Raw genomic sequence first — 12,534 nt, 5'->3', positions numbered from 1 at the left:
ATCTGTATTACCCAAAGCAATCTACAGATTTAAATGCAGTCCCTATCAAAATACCAACATTTTTCATCAAATTAGAACAAAACCTAAAATTTATCTGGAACCACAAAACACCCTGAATAGCCAAAACAATCTTGAAAAAGAAAAGCTAAGCTGGTGGTATCACAATTCCAGGCTTCAAGTTATATTACAAAGCCATATTAATCAAAACAGTATGAAACTGGCACAGTATAGAATAGACACATAGATCAGTGGAACAGAATAGAAAACCCAGAAATAAACCGATAATTATATAGTCAATTAATCTTCGACAAAGCAGGAAAGAATATCTAGTGGGAAAAGACAGTATCTTCCATAAATGGTGTTGGGAAAACTGGACAGCTACATGCAGAAGAATGAAACTAGACAACTTTCTTACACTGTACACAAAAATAAAAGCAAAATGCATTAAAGACCTCACTATGATACCTGAAACCATAAAAATCCAGAAAAGAACAGAGGCAGTAATTTCTCTGACAAAGTATTGAGACTACATCAAAATAAAAAGCTTTTGCACAGTGAAGGAAGCAGTTGACAAGACTGAAAGGCAATCTGTTGAACGGGAGAAGATATTTGCAAATGACATTTCTGATAAAGGGTTAGTCTCCAAAATATATAAGGAACTGATAGAACTCCACACTCCCCAAAACAAAGAATCCAATTAAAAAATGGGCAGGAGACATAAACAGATATTTCTCCAAAGAAGATATGCAGATGCCAACAGACACATGAAAAGATGCTCAGCATCACTCCTTATCAGGGAAATGCAGATCAAAACTGCAATGAGATACTACCTCACACCTGTCAGAATGGTTAACATCAAAAACACAAACACCATTGTTGATAAGGATGTGAAGAAAAAGGAATGCTTGTGTACTGTTGGAGTGCAAACTGTGGAAAACAGCATGGCATTTCCTCAAAAAGTTAAAAATGGAACTACCCTATAATCCAGTAGTCGCACTGCTGTGTATTATCCAAAAAATACAAGAACACAGGGGCATCTGGGTGGCTCATTCGATTTGGTGTCTGCCTTCGTCTTAGGTCATGATCCCAGGACGCTGGGATCAAGCCCTGCGTTGGGCTTGGCGGGGAGCCTTCTTCTCCCTCTCCTGATCCTTCTTCTTGTCCTCTCTTTCTGTGTCAAATAAAAAAATAAAATCTTCAAAAAAAATACAAGAACACGAAATCAAAGGGATACATGCACCCCTCTGTTTATAGCAGCATTATTTACAATAGCCAAGATATGGAAGCAGCCCAAGTGTCCATCAGTGGATGAATGGTTAAGAAGTTGTGGGGGATATGTACATATATATTTGGAATATTATTTGCCATAAGAAGATTGCAGTCTTGCCATTTCCAACAACATGATTGTAGCTAGAGAATATAAAATCAGTCAGAGAAAGACAAATGCCATATGATTTCATTCATATGTAGAACTTAAAAAACAAATGAGCAAAGGGGGAAAAGAGACACAAACCAAGAAACAGACTCTTAACTAATAGTTGAATAGTTGGATATATAGTTGGCTGTATTTGTAGTTGGATATATACCAGAAGGGAGGTGGATGGGGGATGGGTGAAATAGGTGGTGGGGATTAAGGAGGGCACTTAGGATGAACACTGGGTCTTGTATGGAAGTGTTGACTCACTATATTGTACCCCTGAAATTAATAGAACCCTGTCTAATAACTCTACTAGAAGTAAAATAAAAACAATTTTAAAAATTCAGCAAATGGTTGTCTCTGATGTGGGGAGAGATTGACTGAAAAGAGGTACAGGAGAATTTTCTGAGGTGATTGAAAAGTTCTGTGTCTTGATGGGAAAATATGTTACAAGGGTATTGATTTGCCAAACCTTTAAGAGCTGTGTATTCAGGATTCTTGCATTTCATTGTGTGTGAATTTTACCACAAATTTAAAATTTCCATATGTGGAAATGTGATTACTGAGTATATACTTTAAAATGTTAAGGAATTAGTATTAATATTTAAAAGCATGATAATGGTCTTGTGTCTGAATTTCCTAAAATGCCTTAGAGTTTTAGTCATTCGGGTAAAATATTTAAAGATGAAATGGCACGAAGCTTCGAATTTACTTAAATATTCGTGGGGGGAGTGGGTATGGATCAGAGAAAACAGATGTGTTACATATTTACAATTATTGAAGCTAAGCAACGGATGAGTTGGATTTATTGAAATGTTCTGTTGGGTTTTTAAAAAATGTTTTATCCGTCTCTCTGTATGTTGACAGTTTCCATAATATAAAGTGTAAAAAGATGTGATTTAGATTGTGATCATCTTTTTAAGCACACACACACACACCCCTCCCTGAAATCTGGCACAAATATATTCACAAAAGCAACATTAACAAACTGTTTACAAGTGTGTATGAAGATAGTCTGAAATATCCATCAGACTCTTAAATGATCCCCTCTCTTAATTTCTTTACAATGAGAATGCTAGTGTTCTAACTAGAAAAACAAATTAATTTCTGTAATAGATCAAGCGGCAACAGAGGTAAATAAACGCTAAAGTCATGTGGTATTGGTGCTTTGAGAATCCTTGGTGAAGAGTTGTCTTGATTAAAGTGGTCAGAATGACTTTGATGAAAAAGATTTCAACAGGGCCTTACTGAGTAGATGGAAATTGTATTTCTTATGGTCTTTTGAAAACTATTTTAGGGGCCCTTGGATGGATCAGTTGGTTAAGCATCTGACTTGATTTTGGCATAGGTCATGGTCTCAGGGTTCTGAGATTGAGCCCCACATTGGGTTCTGCACTGGGTGTGGAGCCTGCTAACAAAACAAAATAAAACTATTTTAGAAGTATAGTAATATTTTAAAAAATTAATTCTAAAGAACTCCTATAACTCCATAGTAAAAATCCTATCTGATTAAAAAATGGGCAGAAAATCTGAATAGATATTTTTCCAACTAAAACATAGAAATGGCCAAAAACAGTACATGAAAATGTGCTCAACATCACTAATCATCAAGGAAATGCAAATCAGAATCACAATGAGCTATCACCTCACACCAGTTAGAAGGACTTATCAAAAAAGATAAGAAATAACAAAGGTTGGCCAGCATGTAGAGAGAAGGAAACCCTTGTGTGCTGTGGATGGGAATGTAAATTGGTACAGATGCTATGAAAAATAGTATGGAGATTCATTAAAAAAAAAAAAAATAGAACTACCATATGATCCAGCAGTTCCACTTCTGGAATTCTTATCTAAAAGGAAACAAAACGCTATGAAAAGATATCTGCACCCTCATGCTCAATGCAGCATTATTTACAACAGCCAAGACTTGGAAACAACCTAAATGTCGATTTTGATAGCTGAATGGATTAAAAAAATGTATGTGTGTGTACACACACACACACACACACACACGGATATTATTCAGCCATAAGAAGGGAAAAAAAAGGAAATCCTGTCATTTGTGACAACATGGATGGACTGTGAGGGCATTATGCTAAGTGAAATAAAGTCAGACAGATAGATACTGGATGATCTCACTTATATGTGGAATAAAATTAAAATATCCCCAACTTACAGAAAACAGGTTGGTGGTTGCCAGAGACAGGGAGTAAGTGGGGGTGGGTGAAATGGGTGAAGGTGGTCAAAGGTACAAACTTCCAGTTATTAAAAAATTAATTTGTTTGAATATTTTTATAACTATAGTTTTTTTTTTTCTTTACCCCTGAGAGACTAAACTACCTCAAGTTGTAGATTTAGACCTGTGCCTCTAGTGATTCCTAGGTTGGCAACTTCTGTGGCAGCTCAGTTTTTAAAACTTTATTGCTAAATAATATATAGTACATCACTAATATTAATTGATATGAATTTATTGAAAGCCTGAGTTTATAATGTAGTGTTTAGGAGAAATCAGACTGCTCTGTCTTCTGTAAGGAGGTCAAAACAACTAGAAAGATAGTCCAAGGTAACATTTAAGCAGTTGCACGATAGTATGATACTGAAGGAAAAATCAAAAAAGGGAAGGATAATCATGGAGGGGGAAGCATTTATAATGCTTCTTAGCCAGTAGATATTAATATTCATTATGTTGCAAATCAAACAGATATAAGTTGTATTTACATAACTGATATGTATCTCTCTCTCTCTGTATATTAGTGAGTATATTTATTTATGTATACTCACACACATTGTAATTGTGCAGAAAAAGGTCTGAAAGGACACGTAGCAAATCTATCTCATGCTACCCCTACCCCTGTGGGGAAGGAGGCAGACAGGATTAGGGATGTTCTGTGACATCTTATTTTTATAGGAAAAACGAACAAGTTTGGTCCACATTTCAGTTTATGAAAAACTTGATATCCTACACTTCATTGCATGGCCAACCTGAATATTAAGGACTTTAGAAATAATGAATACCCATTGGCTATTTTGTAAGCATTATAAACACATGCATATATATACACAGTGTGAATTAATGAATATTTCAATTTAATTTACAAGTTTAAAAGAATTCTGTGCTAATTTGCTCTCATTTCTTGGTTTGATTCACTGAAAAGCCATCATCTTTTAGGTAGTTTTAACCCTCTTTTTCTTTGGAATCCAGTGGAAGAAAACTTACAATACTCTGTGTATTTAGGGTAGGATTTCCCGATATCAAAACTTAAAAGTCCGGTCATGTATTTGTTTTAGCCATTTCAAGGTGGTGTAATCTCCATGTATTTTTACTAGAGAGAATGTTTCTGTTAAGGTGTTGTTTTTTTTCCCCAAGATTTTTATTTATTTGACAGACCATGGGAGCAGGAACACAAGCAGGGGGAATGGGAGAGGGAAAACAGGCTTCCTGCAGAGCAGGGAGCCCCTATGTGGATCTCGGTCCCAAGACCCTGGGATCATGACCTGAGCCAAAGGGCAGACGCTTAATGACTGAGCCACCCAGGTACCTCTCTGTCAAGTTTTTTGTAACCTACAGGGAAACCTCATCTATGAAGAATTTGGTTATCTTGAAGCTTTACCTATTTGATTATTTGATACCATGCTGACAAAATGGAAAAGCCCCAGATTAGGCAAATAATACCATGTAGGATATTTACTCAGAGGCCTTCTGTTTTAAATAAATAATTCTAATAAGGTAATCTTTTAATCTAAATTCACATCAAATTAGAATAGAAAGGACTGGGCGCCTGGGTGGCTCAGTGGGTTAAAGCCTCTGCCTTCCGCTCAGGTCATGGTCCCAGGGTCCTGGGATCGAGGCCCACAACGGACTTTCTGCCCAGCGGGGAGCCTGCTTCCCTTCCTCTCTCTGCCTGCCTCTTTGCCTACTTGTGATATCTGTCTGTCAAATAAATAAATAAAAATATTTAAAAAAAAAAAAAAAGAGTAGAAGGGACTTACTAGGAACAAGCATACTAATATCAGGAGTTTCCAGTGGATAACTCTTTTTTAACAAAAGATGCAATTGAAAAACCAAATAGAGAGAGAAAGGAAGAAAAGATCAAGTCCAGGGAGGATGGAAGGAAGGAGAGAGAGGTGGTAACTATGATTAAAGACATGTTGGTATTTTTGCCATATTTACTTTGTTTTTGTTTTTTTAAAGAAATAAAATCTTAGTTGTAATTAACCCTATATATTTATTCCCTCTTTCTATGCCCCAGTAATCACTGCTCTGTGTATATTGATATGTATACTTCCTATGCATGGCTTTGAAGTTTTAGTAGAAATGTGTGTGTCTGTATACAATGTATGGTATTTAAAATTTTTACTATCTTTTGTTTGTTTAGCAATATGTTATTTTTCCTATAAAAATACCAGCTATCACAGACAATCTTAATCCTGCTTCTCTCCTCAGAGGTATAAACAGTTCAATGTGTATTCTTTTAGAACTTTTCCTGTGCCTTACATTATATGTTGTCTACAAAAAGGACGTAAGTTTTTTTGTACTTTACACACTGTTCCTAAACTTGATTTTTTTTTTTCTTCCACTTTAATGGTATGTGTAGGAGCTTTTACCATGTCAGGACAGAAAGCTGTGTCTCTACTCCATTCTTTTAAACTGTTGGAGAAGTAATTGTGGTTTGGCAACACCATAATTTATTTTGCCATTCTTTATTGATGGATTTTTAGGTTTGCTTTCACATTTTTCTTCTTTATAAGCAATGGTGTTTTGAACCCTTCAGGGTTAATCTTTATTTCTCCAAGGTAAGAACTGAAAACCGGAATTGGTGGACTGTTGTGGATGTGCGTGTGAAGTGACTCTTTGCCATTGTCATTTGCACACTCCAGACTGGTTCTACTATACTCTCCATCTTGCTAATAATTATTTACCCTTTCTTCTTCTCCATAGGGTTTACTAGCAGTGGGCATCAGTAAGTCTGTTCAGACACCAGATCCTACTCATCCGTAAGGACATTGGCTTTTTTATTTTATTTTATTTTATTTTTGGCAGCAAGTCATTGAAATACAAGCAGTTGAATTTTAGAAGTCTCCTGCAGTTTATATATCTGCATTTTTGTGTTAAAGATTTGGTCATTTCTTTCACTGTAGTATCTAAGTTATAGGATTCAACCACAATGTCAAAATAAACTCAAGATATAATTTGAAACTTGTTTTTAAATTATATTTTTGCTTTGTAACAGCATAGAGATCCTGTCCTCTTCATATTTGATAATTAATAGCAAAGCACATATTTTGATTTAGAGTTTTATTCTACATTTAGACTAAGAGGCACTGAATCTAAAATTTTAGTGATAACCAGATGCCTGGGTTGCTCCGTCTGTTAAGTGACTGCCTTCTTTTTTTTTTTTTTTTAAGCGGCTGCCTTCAGCTCAGGTTATGATCCCAGGGTCCTAGGATCAAATCCCACATTGGGCATGCTACTCAGTGGAGAGCCTGCTTCTCCCTCTCCCTCTGCCTGCCGCTCTGCCTCCTTGTGCTGTCTGTCAAAAAAACAAATAAAATCTTTAAAAAAATAAAAATAAATAAAATTTTAGTGAAAACTTCTATGAAATCCATGTTTAATGTATTTTAATTCTGTTGGGACTTAGTATTCTGCTAACATTTCAAAAATATTTATTTATAAAATGAGTATTCTTTTATATTGAGTCACATCAGTTATTTGAGAGAGAGATACATATATATATATATATATTTTTTTTTTACTAACATAACCCCCTAATCCTTTTTCTTTTTTTTTTTTAAGATTTTATTTAGTTATTTGCAGAGAGAGATACAGCAAGAGAGGGAAGACAAGCAGGGGGAGTGGGAGAGGGAGAAGCAGACTTCTTGCTGAGCAGGGAGCCTGATTCGGGCCTCTGTCCCAGGACCCTGGATCATGACCTGAGCAGAAGGCAGATGCCTAATGACTGACCCACCCAGGTGCTCCCATAATACTTTAGAATTCCTCATGTATCATTTATTTAACAAGTTTCAGTAATAAACTTTAATCCACCTTAGGTCAAAATAATGTACTTTTATTTCTGTAAAGGAGTCTACCTCTGTGCTTTATATAAATGCCTTTTTTTACTCAAAAGCAAGACACTACTTTTTTTTTTTTTTTTAAGAATTTATTTATTTGTCAGAGAGAGAGAGCAGAAGCACGGAGAACTGCAGGCAGAACAGGCAGAGGAGGCAGAGGGAAAAGCAGGCTCCCTGCTGAGCAAGGAGCCCAATGTGGGACTCCATCCCAGGATTCTGGGGTCATGACCTGAGCCAAAGGCAGATGCTTAACCAACTGAGCCACCCAGGCATCTCAAGACACTACTGTTTTCTTATAAACAGTAGTGTATTTTGAATATCTTAGAACTATCAATAAGCAATTACAGAGAACAACTATTTATTATCTACTGATTAACATCATTATATTATTTTACTGTGTCAAGAAAAGAATTTTTTTCTGATTAGTTTTATACACCAAAATTTTAAAAACAGGATAAAATTATAGTTTCAGGCTGTGAAGATTTCTTTTTAAGGTATTTTCAACAATCTACTTTATTTAGTGCTGCTCAATAGAATTTTCTACAGTGATAGAAATATTTTATATCTCTCCAGTTTGACAGTAGCTACATGTGGCCTTTGAGCATTTGAAATGTGGCTAGTGTAAAGAACTACATTTCAATTTTTATTGTTTAACTTAAATTTAAATAGTGTTATATGGCTGATGACTAATATGGGACGATGAAGATCTACATAGTTAAAATCTTCAGTAAGAACTTACAATTTTTTGAAAACACATAGAGAAGGAAAGTAATAGGACTTAATTTAGGTCTTAATTTACTTTAACTGAAATAAATATAAATATATATATCCTATATTACTTTGGGGGAACATTTAGAGAAAGTAAATTTTTTAAATCAAGCAGTAGAACATTTTCACATCTATAAACTGAGAATTCACTATGGCAAGATTACTACATATTTGCAAAAATAATTTAAAAAAGCAGTTTTAATTAAGACCTGTTGTTTAAATTTGCATCTGCCAGAAGGGTGCCATAGAGTTTCTCTTTGGGAGTAAATTTCCCAGGAAATATTTTTATTAATGAGTGATTGCTTTCCTCATAAAGTATGTCATGTTTTTGAGCTTCTTAAAACTCAGTATTTTATTGAGACATATAATAATATAAGATAATACACATATTGACCAAAGATTCTTAAAAAATAAATGAGACTTTAAAAAAAAAAACTTGCCATAAAAACACCCAGAAAACTGAAGCTCATAGTCCTCATAACAATAGTTAGAAGTTAATAGTGTGCTAAACTATTCAGAACCAGCCCCAGGTATCCAACATCTAATTATAGGCAAGAAGACCAAATGTTCAGTTAGAAACTATATTACAGGGTAATTTAAATGTCATCCTCTTTATTCAACACCTGAATGCATTTTTTAAAAGATTAATTTTATCAGTATTTATACATAATAGTAAATTGACTCTATTTAATCAAAACATACTATATGGAAAAGGGATTAGCAAATGTCTGAATTCAGTCATATTCACTCTGTTTTTCTATATTTTCAAAGATCTTGCAGTTTTTTTGCCTTTATATGTTATGTTCTGATTGAAGTTACATTTTAACTTTGATATACTTACATTTCAATATTAATATAACTCTGATATACTTATTTTAATATAAAACCATAAACACCTTTATAAGAAATTTTTGATTTTCTTTTTCATTGACTTATTCAACATATATTATAAAATGATGTGTATTTCTTGTAAAGTGGAATATTTTTTTCTATATTTCAGGTATGGATTTTCAAATATGCGCTATATTGCTTCGCTAATTAGTGGTGTTGGTATTTTCATGATGGGTGCAGGATTATCTTGGTACCACGGAATCATGGGATTGCTTAATCCTCAACCAATGGAATCCCTTCTATGGGTAATCTTTTTTCCCCCTCAGTTTTCAAGTAATATAAGTACAGGAGAATGCCTTTGTCATATTGATGTTAAAGAAAGGGACTAACATATGCCTTTTTGACTATAATTAAGGGTTATGCGTCTGTAGTTGAGCTTTTTTAGAACATGAGTACACATGACCTCTAAATTCATACAGTTCAATGATGTTAAACAAGAGTATCTCTATAGGTACAGGGGCACCTGGCTGGCTTAGTTGGTGGAGTGCGTGACTGTTGATCTCAGGCCTGTGGGCTCAAGCTCCACGTTGGGTATAGAGATTACTTAAAAATAAAATCTTGGGGCACCTGGGTGGCTCAGTGGGTTGAGGCCTCTGCCTTTGGCTCAGGTCATGATCTCAGGGTCCTGGGATCGAGCCCCGCATCGGGCTCTCTGCTCAGTGGGGAGCCTGCTCTCTCCTCTCTCTCTGCCTGCCTCTCTGCCTACTTGTGATCTCTCTCTGTCAAATAAATAAAATCTTAAAAAAAATAATAAATAAAAGAAAAGAAAATCTTAAAAAAAAAGAGTAACTCTTTATGTACAATCATTAAGTACTGACTCCTGGCTTAAAATCTTGGGCAGTTCCATTAATTTCTTAAGTTATATTGAAGAACAAGAAGATCTCTGTCATTTTTAGTCCCAAGAATAATCTGTCAGTAATTAAAATATCCAGTGCCACAAAATAGTCATAAGTTGGAATTGTTGTACTTAAAATGTTTTTTCCACTCACGTAGGTAGGAAGCTTGTGCTGGGGGAATGGGAGGGTGGGAGCATAGTCACCTAGATTTTCCTAGCTAGGGCGTCTGCCCTTCTCTCTTACTCCTGAGCTTGCCTCTGGCAGCATCAAAGGTAGGGACAGAACGCAGAAAAGTACTACTTTACCGGCACCAGCATCATTTTGCATTGGTTTCCTCTGGCCTTTGTGGATGCTTAAAGCTGCCTTTTTCTCTCATGGAAACTTCTTGGAGATTACCCTGCATGGCCATTCTGACTCTAGCTCCTTTGACAAGCACAGATTGGTCATGTGGCACCCCCTCTTAACTTCTGCATCTTGTGGTGTATTTCTAGACTCTTTCTGCTGAGGTTGCCTTGCATTTTCCAGAAGGCTCTTTGGGCAGTTGATCTCTTTTCAAAAGACTCTTACTCAGAGTTCTCTTTGGGCTCTGTGTGGTAAAACAGGCATCTTTATTACCCTCTCAGTGAGAGTGCAGTTTGTTTGGTTTTTTTTTTCAGACGTAATCATCTACTCTGTTGACACAATCTGTATCAGTAGACTTGCCAGTAAATTTATTTTTATATATGCATTAGGCATAGTTCACTGTATTCTCTTCTAAACACTAGGGACACACATCCAGCTTTCTGAACAATCTTAACGGCTTAATAGCTTTCTTCAAAGAATTCTTCACTTTTAGCCTTAACCTTAGCTCTTCCTCATGGGTTAGTGGTATGGAGCTAGGAGTTGTAAAACCAGGCTTGGGTATTCTCTATGCAAAGCCTGAAGAGATGGTGTAGCATCTCATTTTGGAATGTGGGAGTACTTATACCCTCATTTGTTCTCAATTGGAATGAATCTCATTGAACATCTTTTCCTCCATTCTGAAAATGTTCAGCCGCTTTATAGATACCTCATTCTAATAGTATTCATCTGTATTACTTCACAGAGACTAAGTGGTTAATGAAAATCAGTTAAATTTTCAATTGCGTGTAAGTTTTAAACCTACTGGAAGCTCAGGGTGCCTGGCTAGCTCAGCCACATAAGCATCTGACTCTTGATCTCAGCTCAGGTCTTGATCTCAGGGTCCTGAGTCCAAGCTTCACGCTGGGCTCCATGATAGGTGTGAAGCCTGTTAAGAAAAGAAAAGCTCCTAGGGGCTCTTCTGTCTTTTTGCAGCTAAATGAGGTTACATAAGACTATGACTTTTAGTTAATAAATAATAAATTCAATGTACCATAGACCAGTTTATGTTTATTAGGTATTGGAATCTTTTGCTGGGATATGCTGTTTCCCTTTATTGGGTGATAATTGTGTCTTAAATCCTTTCAGGAAGGAGATAAAAGGATTAAAAATAATTATTGGGCAGTTAAGCTGTTTAGATTATATTGTAGGTTGGCAGTAACATTCAGTAGAGATAGCCTAGAATTGAGACTGGAAAACCTATATTCTAGTTCTTACCCTGGTATCATTTCTGTGTACTCAAGCAAATCACATAGCCCTAGAACATCTCAGTTTCCTTAACAGAATTATAAGAGTATTAGAAGTTCAGAATTTTCCAAACTTCTATTTCAGGGAAACGCAGGGTTCCAAAATGATAATGCTGAAAATTCTACATATGTTTCGTTTGAATTTCATTGAAACTTTAAAAAATTCAAGTTGCTAGGTTGTCTCTTGGTTTAAAGTTTTTTTGCGAATCTTTATTTAATTCAAGTGTGTCCTGGTACTGTGAGGAAGATGATGTAATCCCAAATTGATCACTATTTATAACTGCTTATCTTTTTGAATCTGGATTGGTACTGGGCATCCAGACAAAATCCAGAACAGAAGTTACATAGTTACGGGTATGGATCTTTCTTTTTTGAGTTTCAGAGAGGAAAGGATTATTTATTTATTTATTTATATTTTATTAACATATAATGTATTATTATTTGCTTCAGGGGTACAGGTCTATGATTCATCAGTCTTACACACTTCACAGCACTCACCATAGCACATACCCTTTCCAATGTCCATAACCCAGCCACCCTATCCCTTCTCCCCTATCCCCCCAGCAACCCTCAGTTTGTTTCCTGAGATTAAGGGTCTCCTATGGTTTGTGGGGCTGGATCTTCCTATATCCTTGTATCCATACCCCAGATTTCAAATGTTTGTGTTCATTTTGAACTTCAGAAAAATTTTTATACTAATTTTTTCATCTCTTTTGTTATGAATTTAACTTAGGTCATGGTATAACATTCTATAGAGTGGACAGGTTACTCTTCTAAGCCTTAAAAAATGAGATGACCATCAGATTTTTAACTTTTATTTTTTTCCTTTTATGAAGATATACCATCTATTTCCTTGCCTTCATTTGAGCTGTCTCCCATCATGATTCTTATCTGGCTAGGATTTAAATTTATGTTTCATTTTAAACATTAT

At 35.4% G+C, this 12,534-nt stretch overlaps 1 protein-coding gene across 4 annotated transcripts in view; it reads left to right on the top strand.

The window, feature by feature from the left end:
- The window catches only part of SLC30A9 (solute carrier family 30 member 9), a 98,534-nt gene that overhangs the window by 56,459 nt on the left and 29,541 nt on the right, over nucleotides 1-12,534 (top strand). For all 4 annotated transcript variants that reach the window (XM_045997503.1, XM_045997502.1, XM_045997501.1 and 1 more), the window contains 2 exons: nucleotides 6,354-6,409; nucleotides 9,252-9,387. In XM_045997503.1, coding sequence (XP_045853459.1) covers nucleotides 6,354-6,409; nucleotides 9,252-9,387 — 192 coding nt within the window. The remainder of the gene's footprint in view (nucleotides 1-6,353; nucleotides 6,410-9,251; nucleotides 9,388-12,534) is intronic.

The sequence above is a fragment of the Meles meles genome, chromosome 2, assembly GCF_922984935.1.
Source record: "Meles meles chromosome 2, mMelMel3.1 paternal haplotype, whole genome shotgun sequence".
Taxonomy (NCBI): Eukaryota; Metazoa; Chordata; class Mammalia; order Carnivora; family Mustelidae; genus Meles; species Meles meles.
The sequence above is the reverse complement of the archived record's forward strand: the minus strand, read 5'-3'. Positions and strand labels throughout refer to the sequence as shown.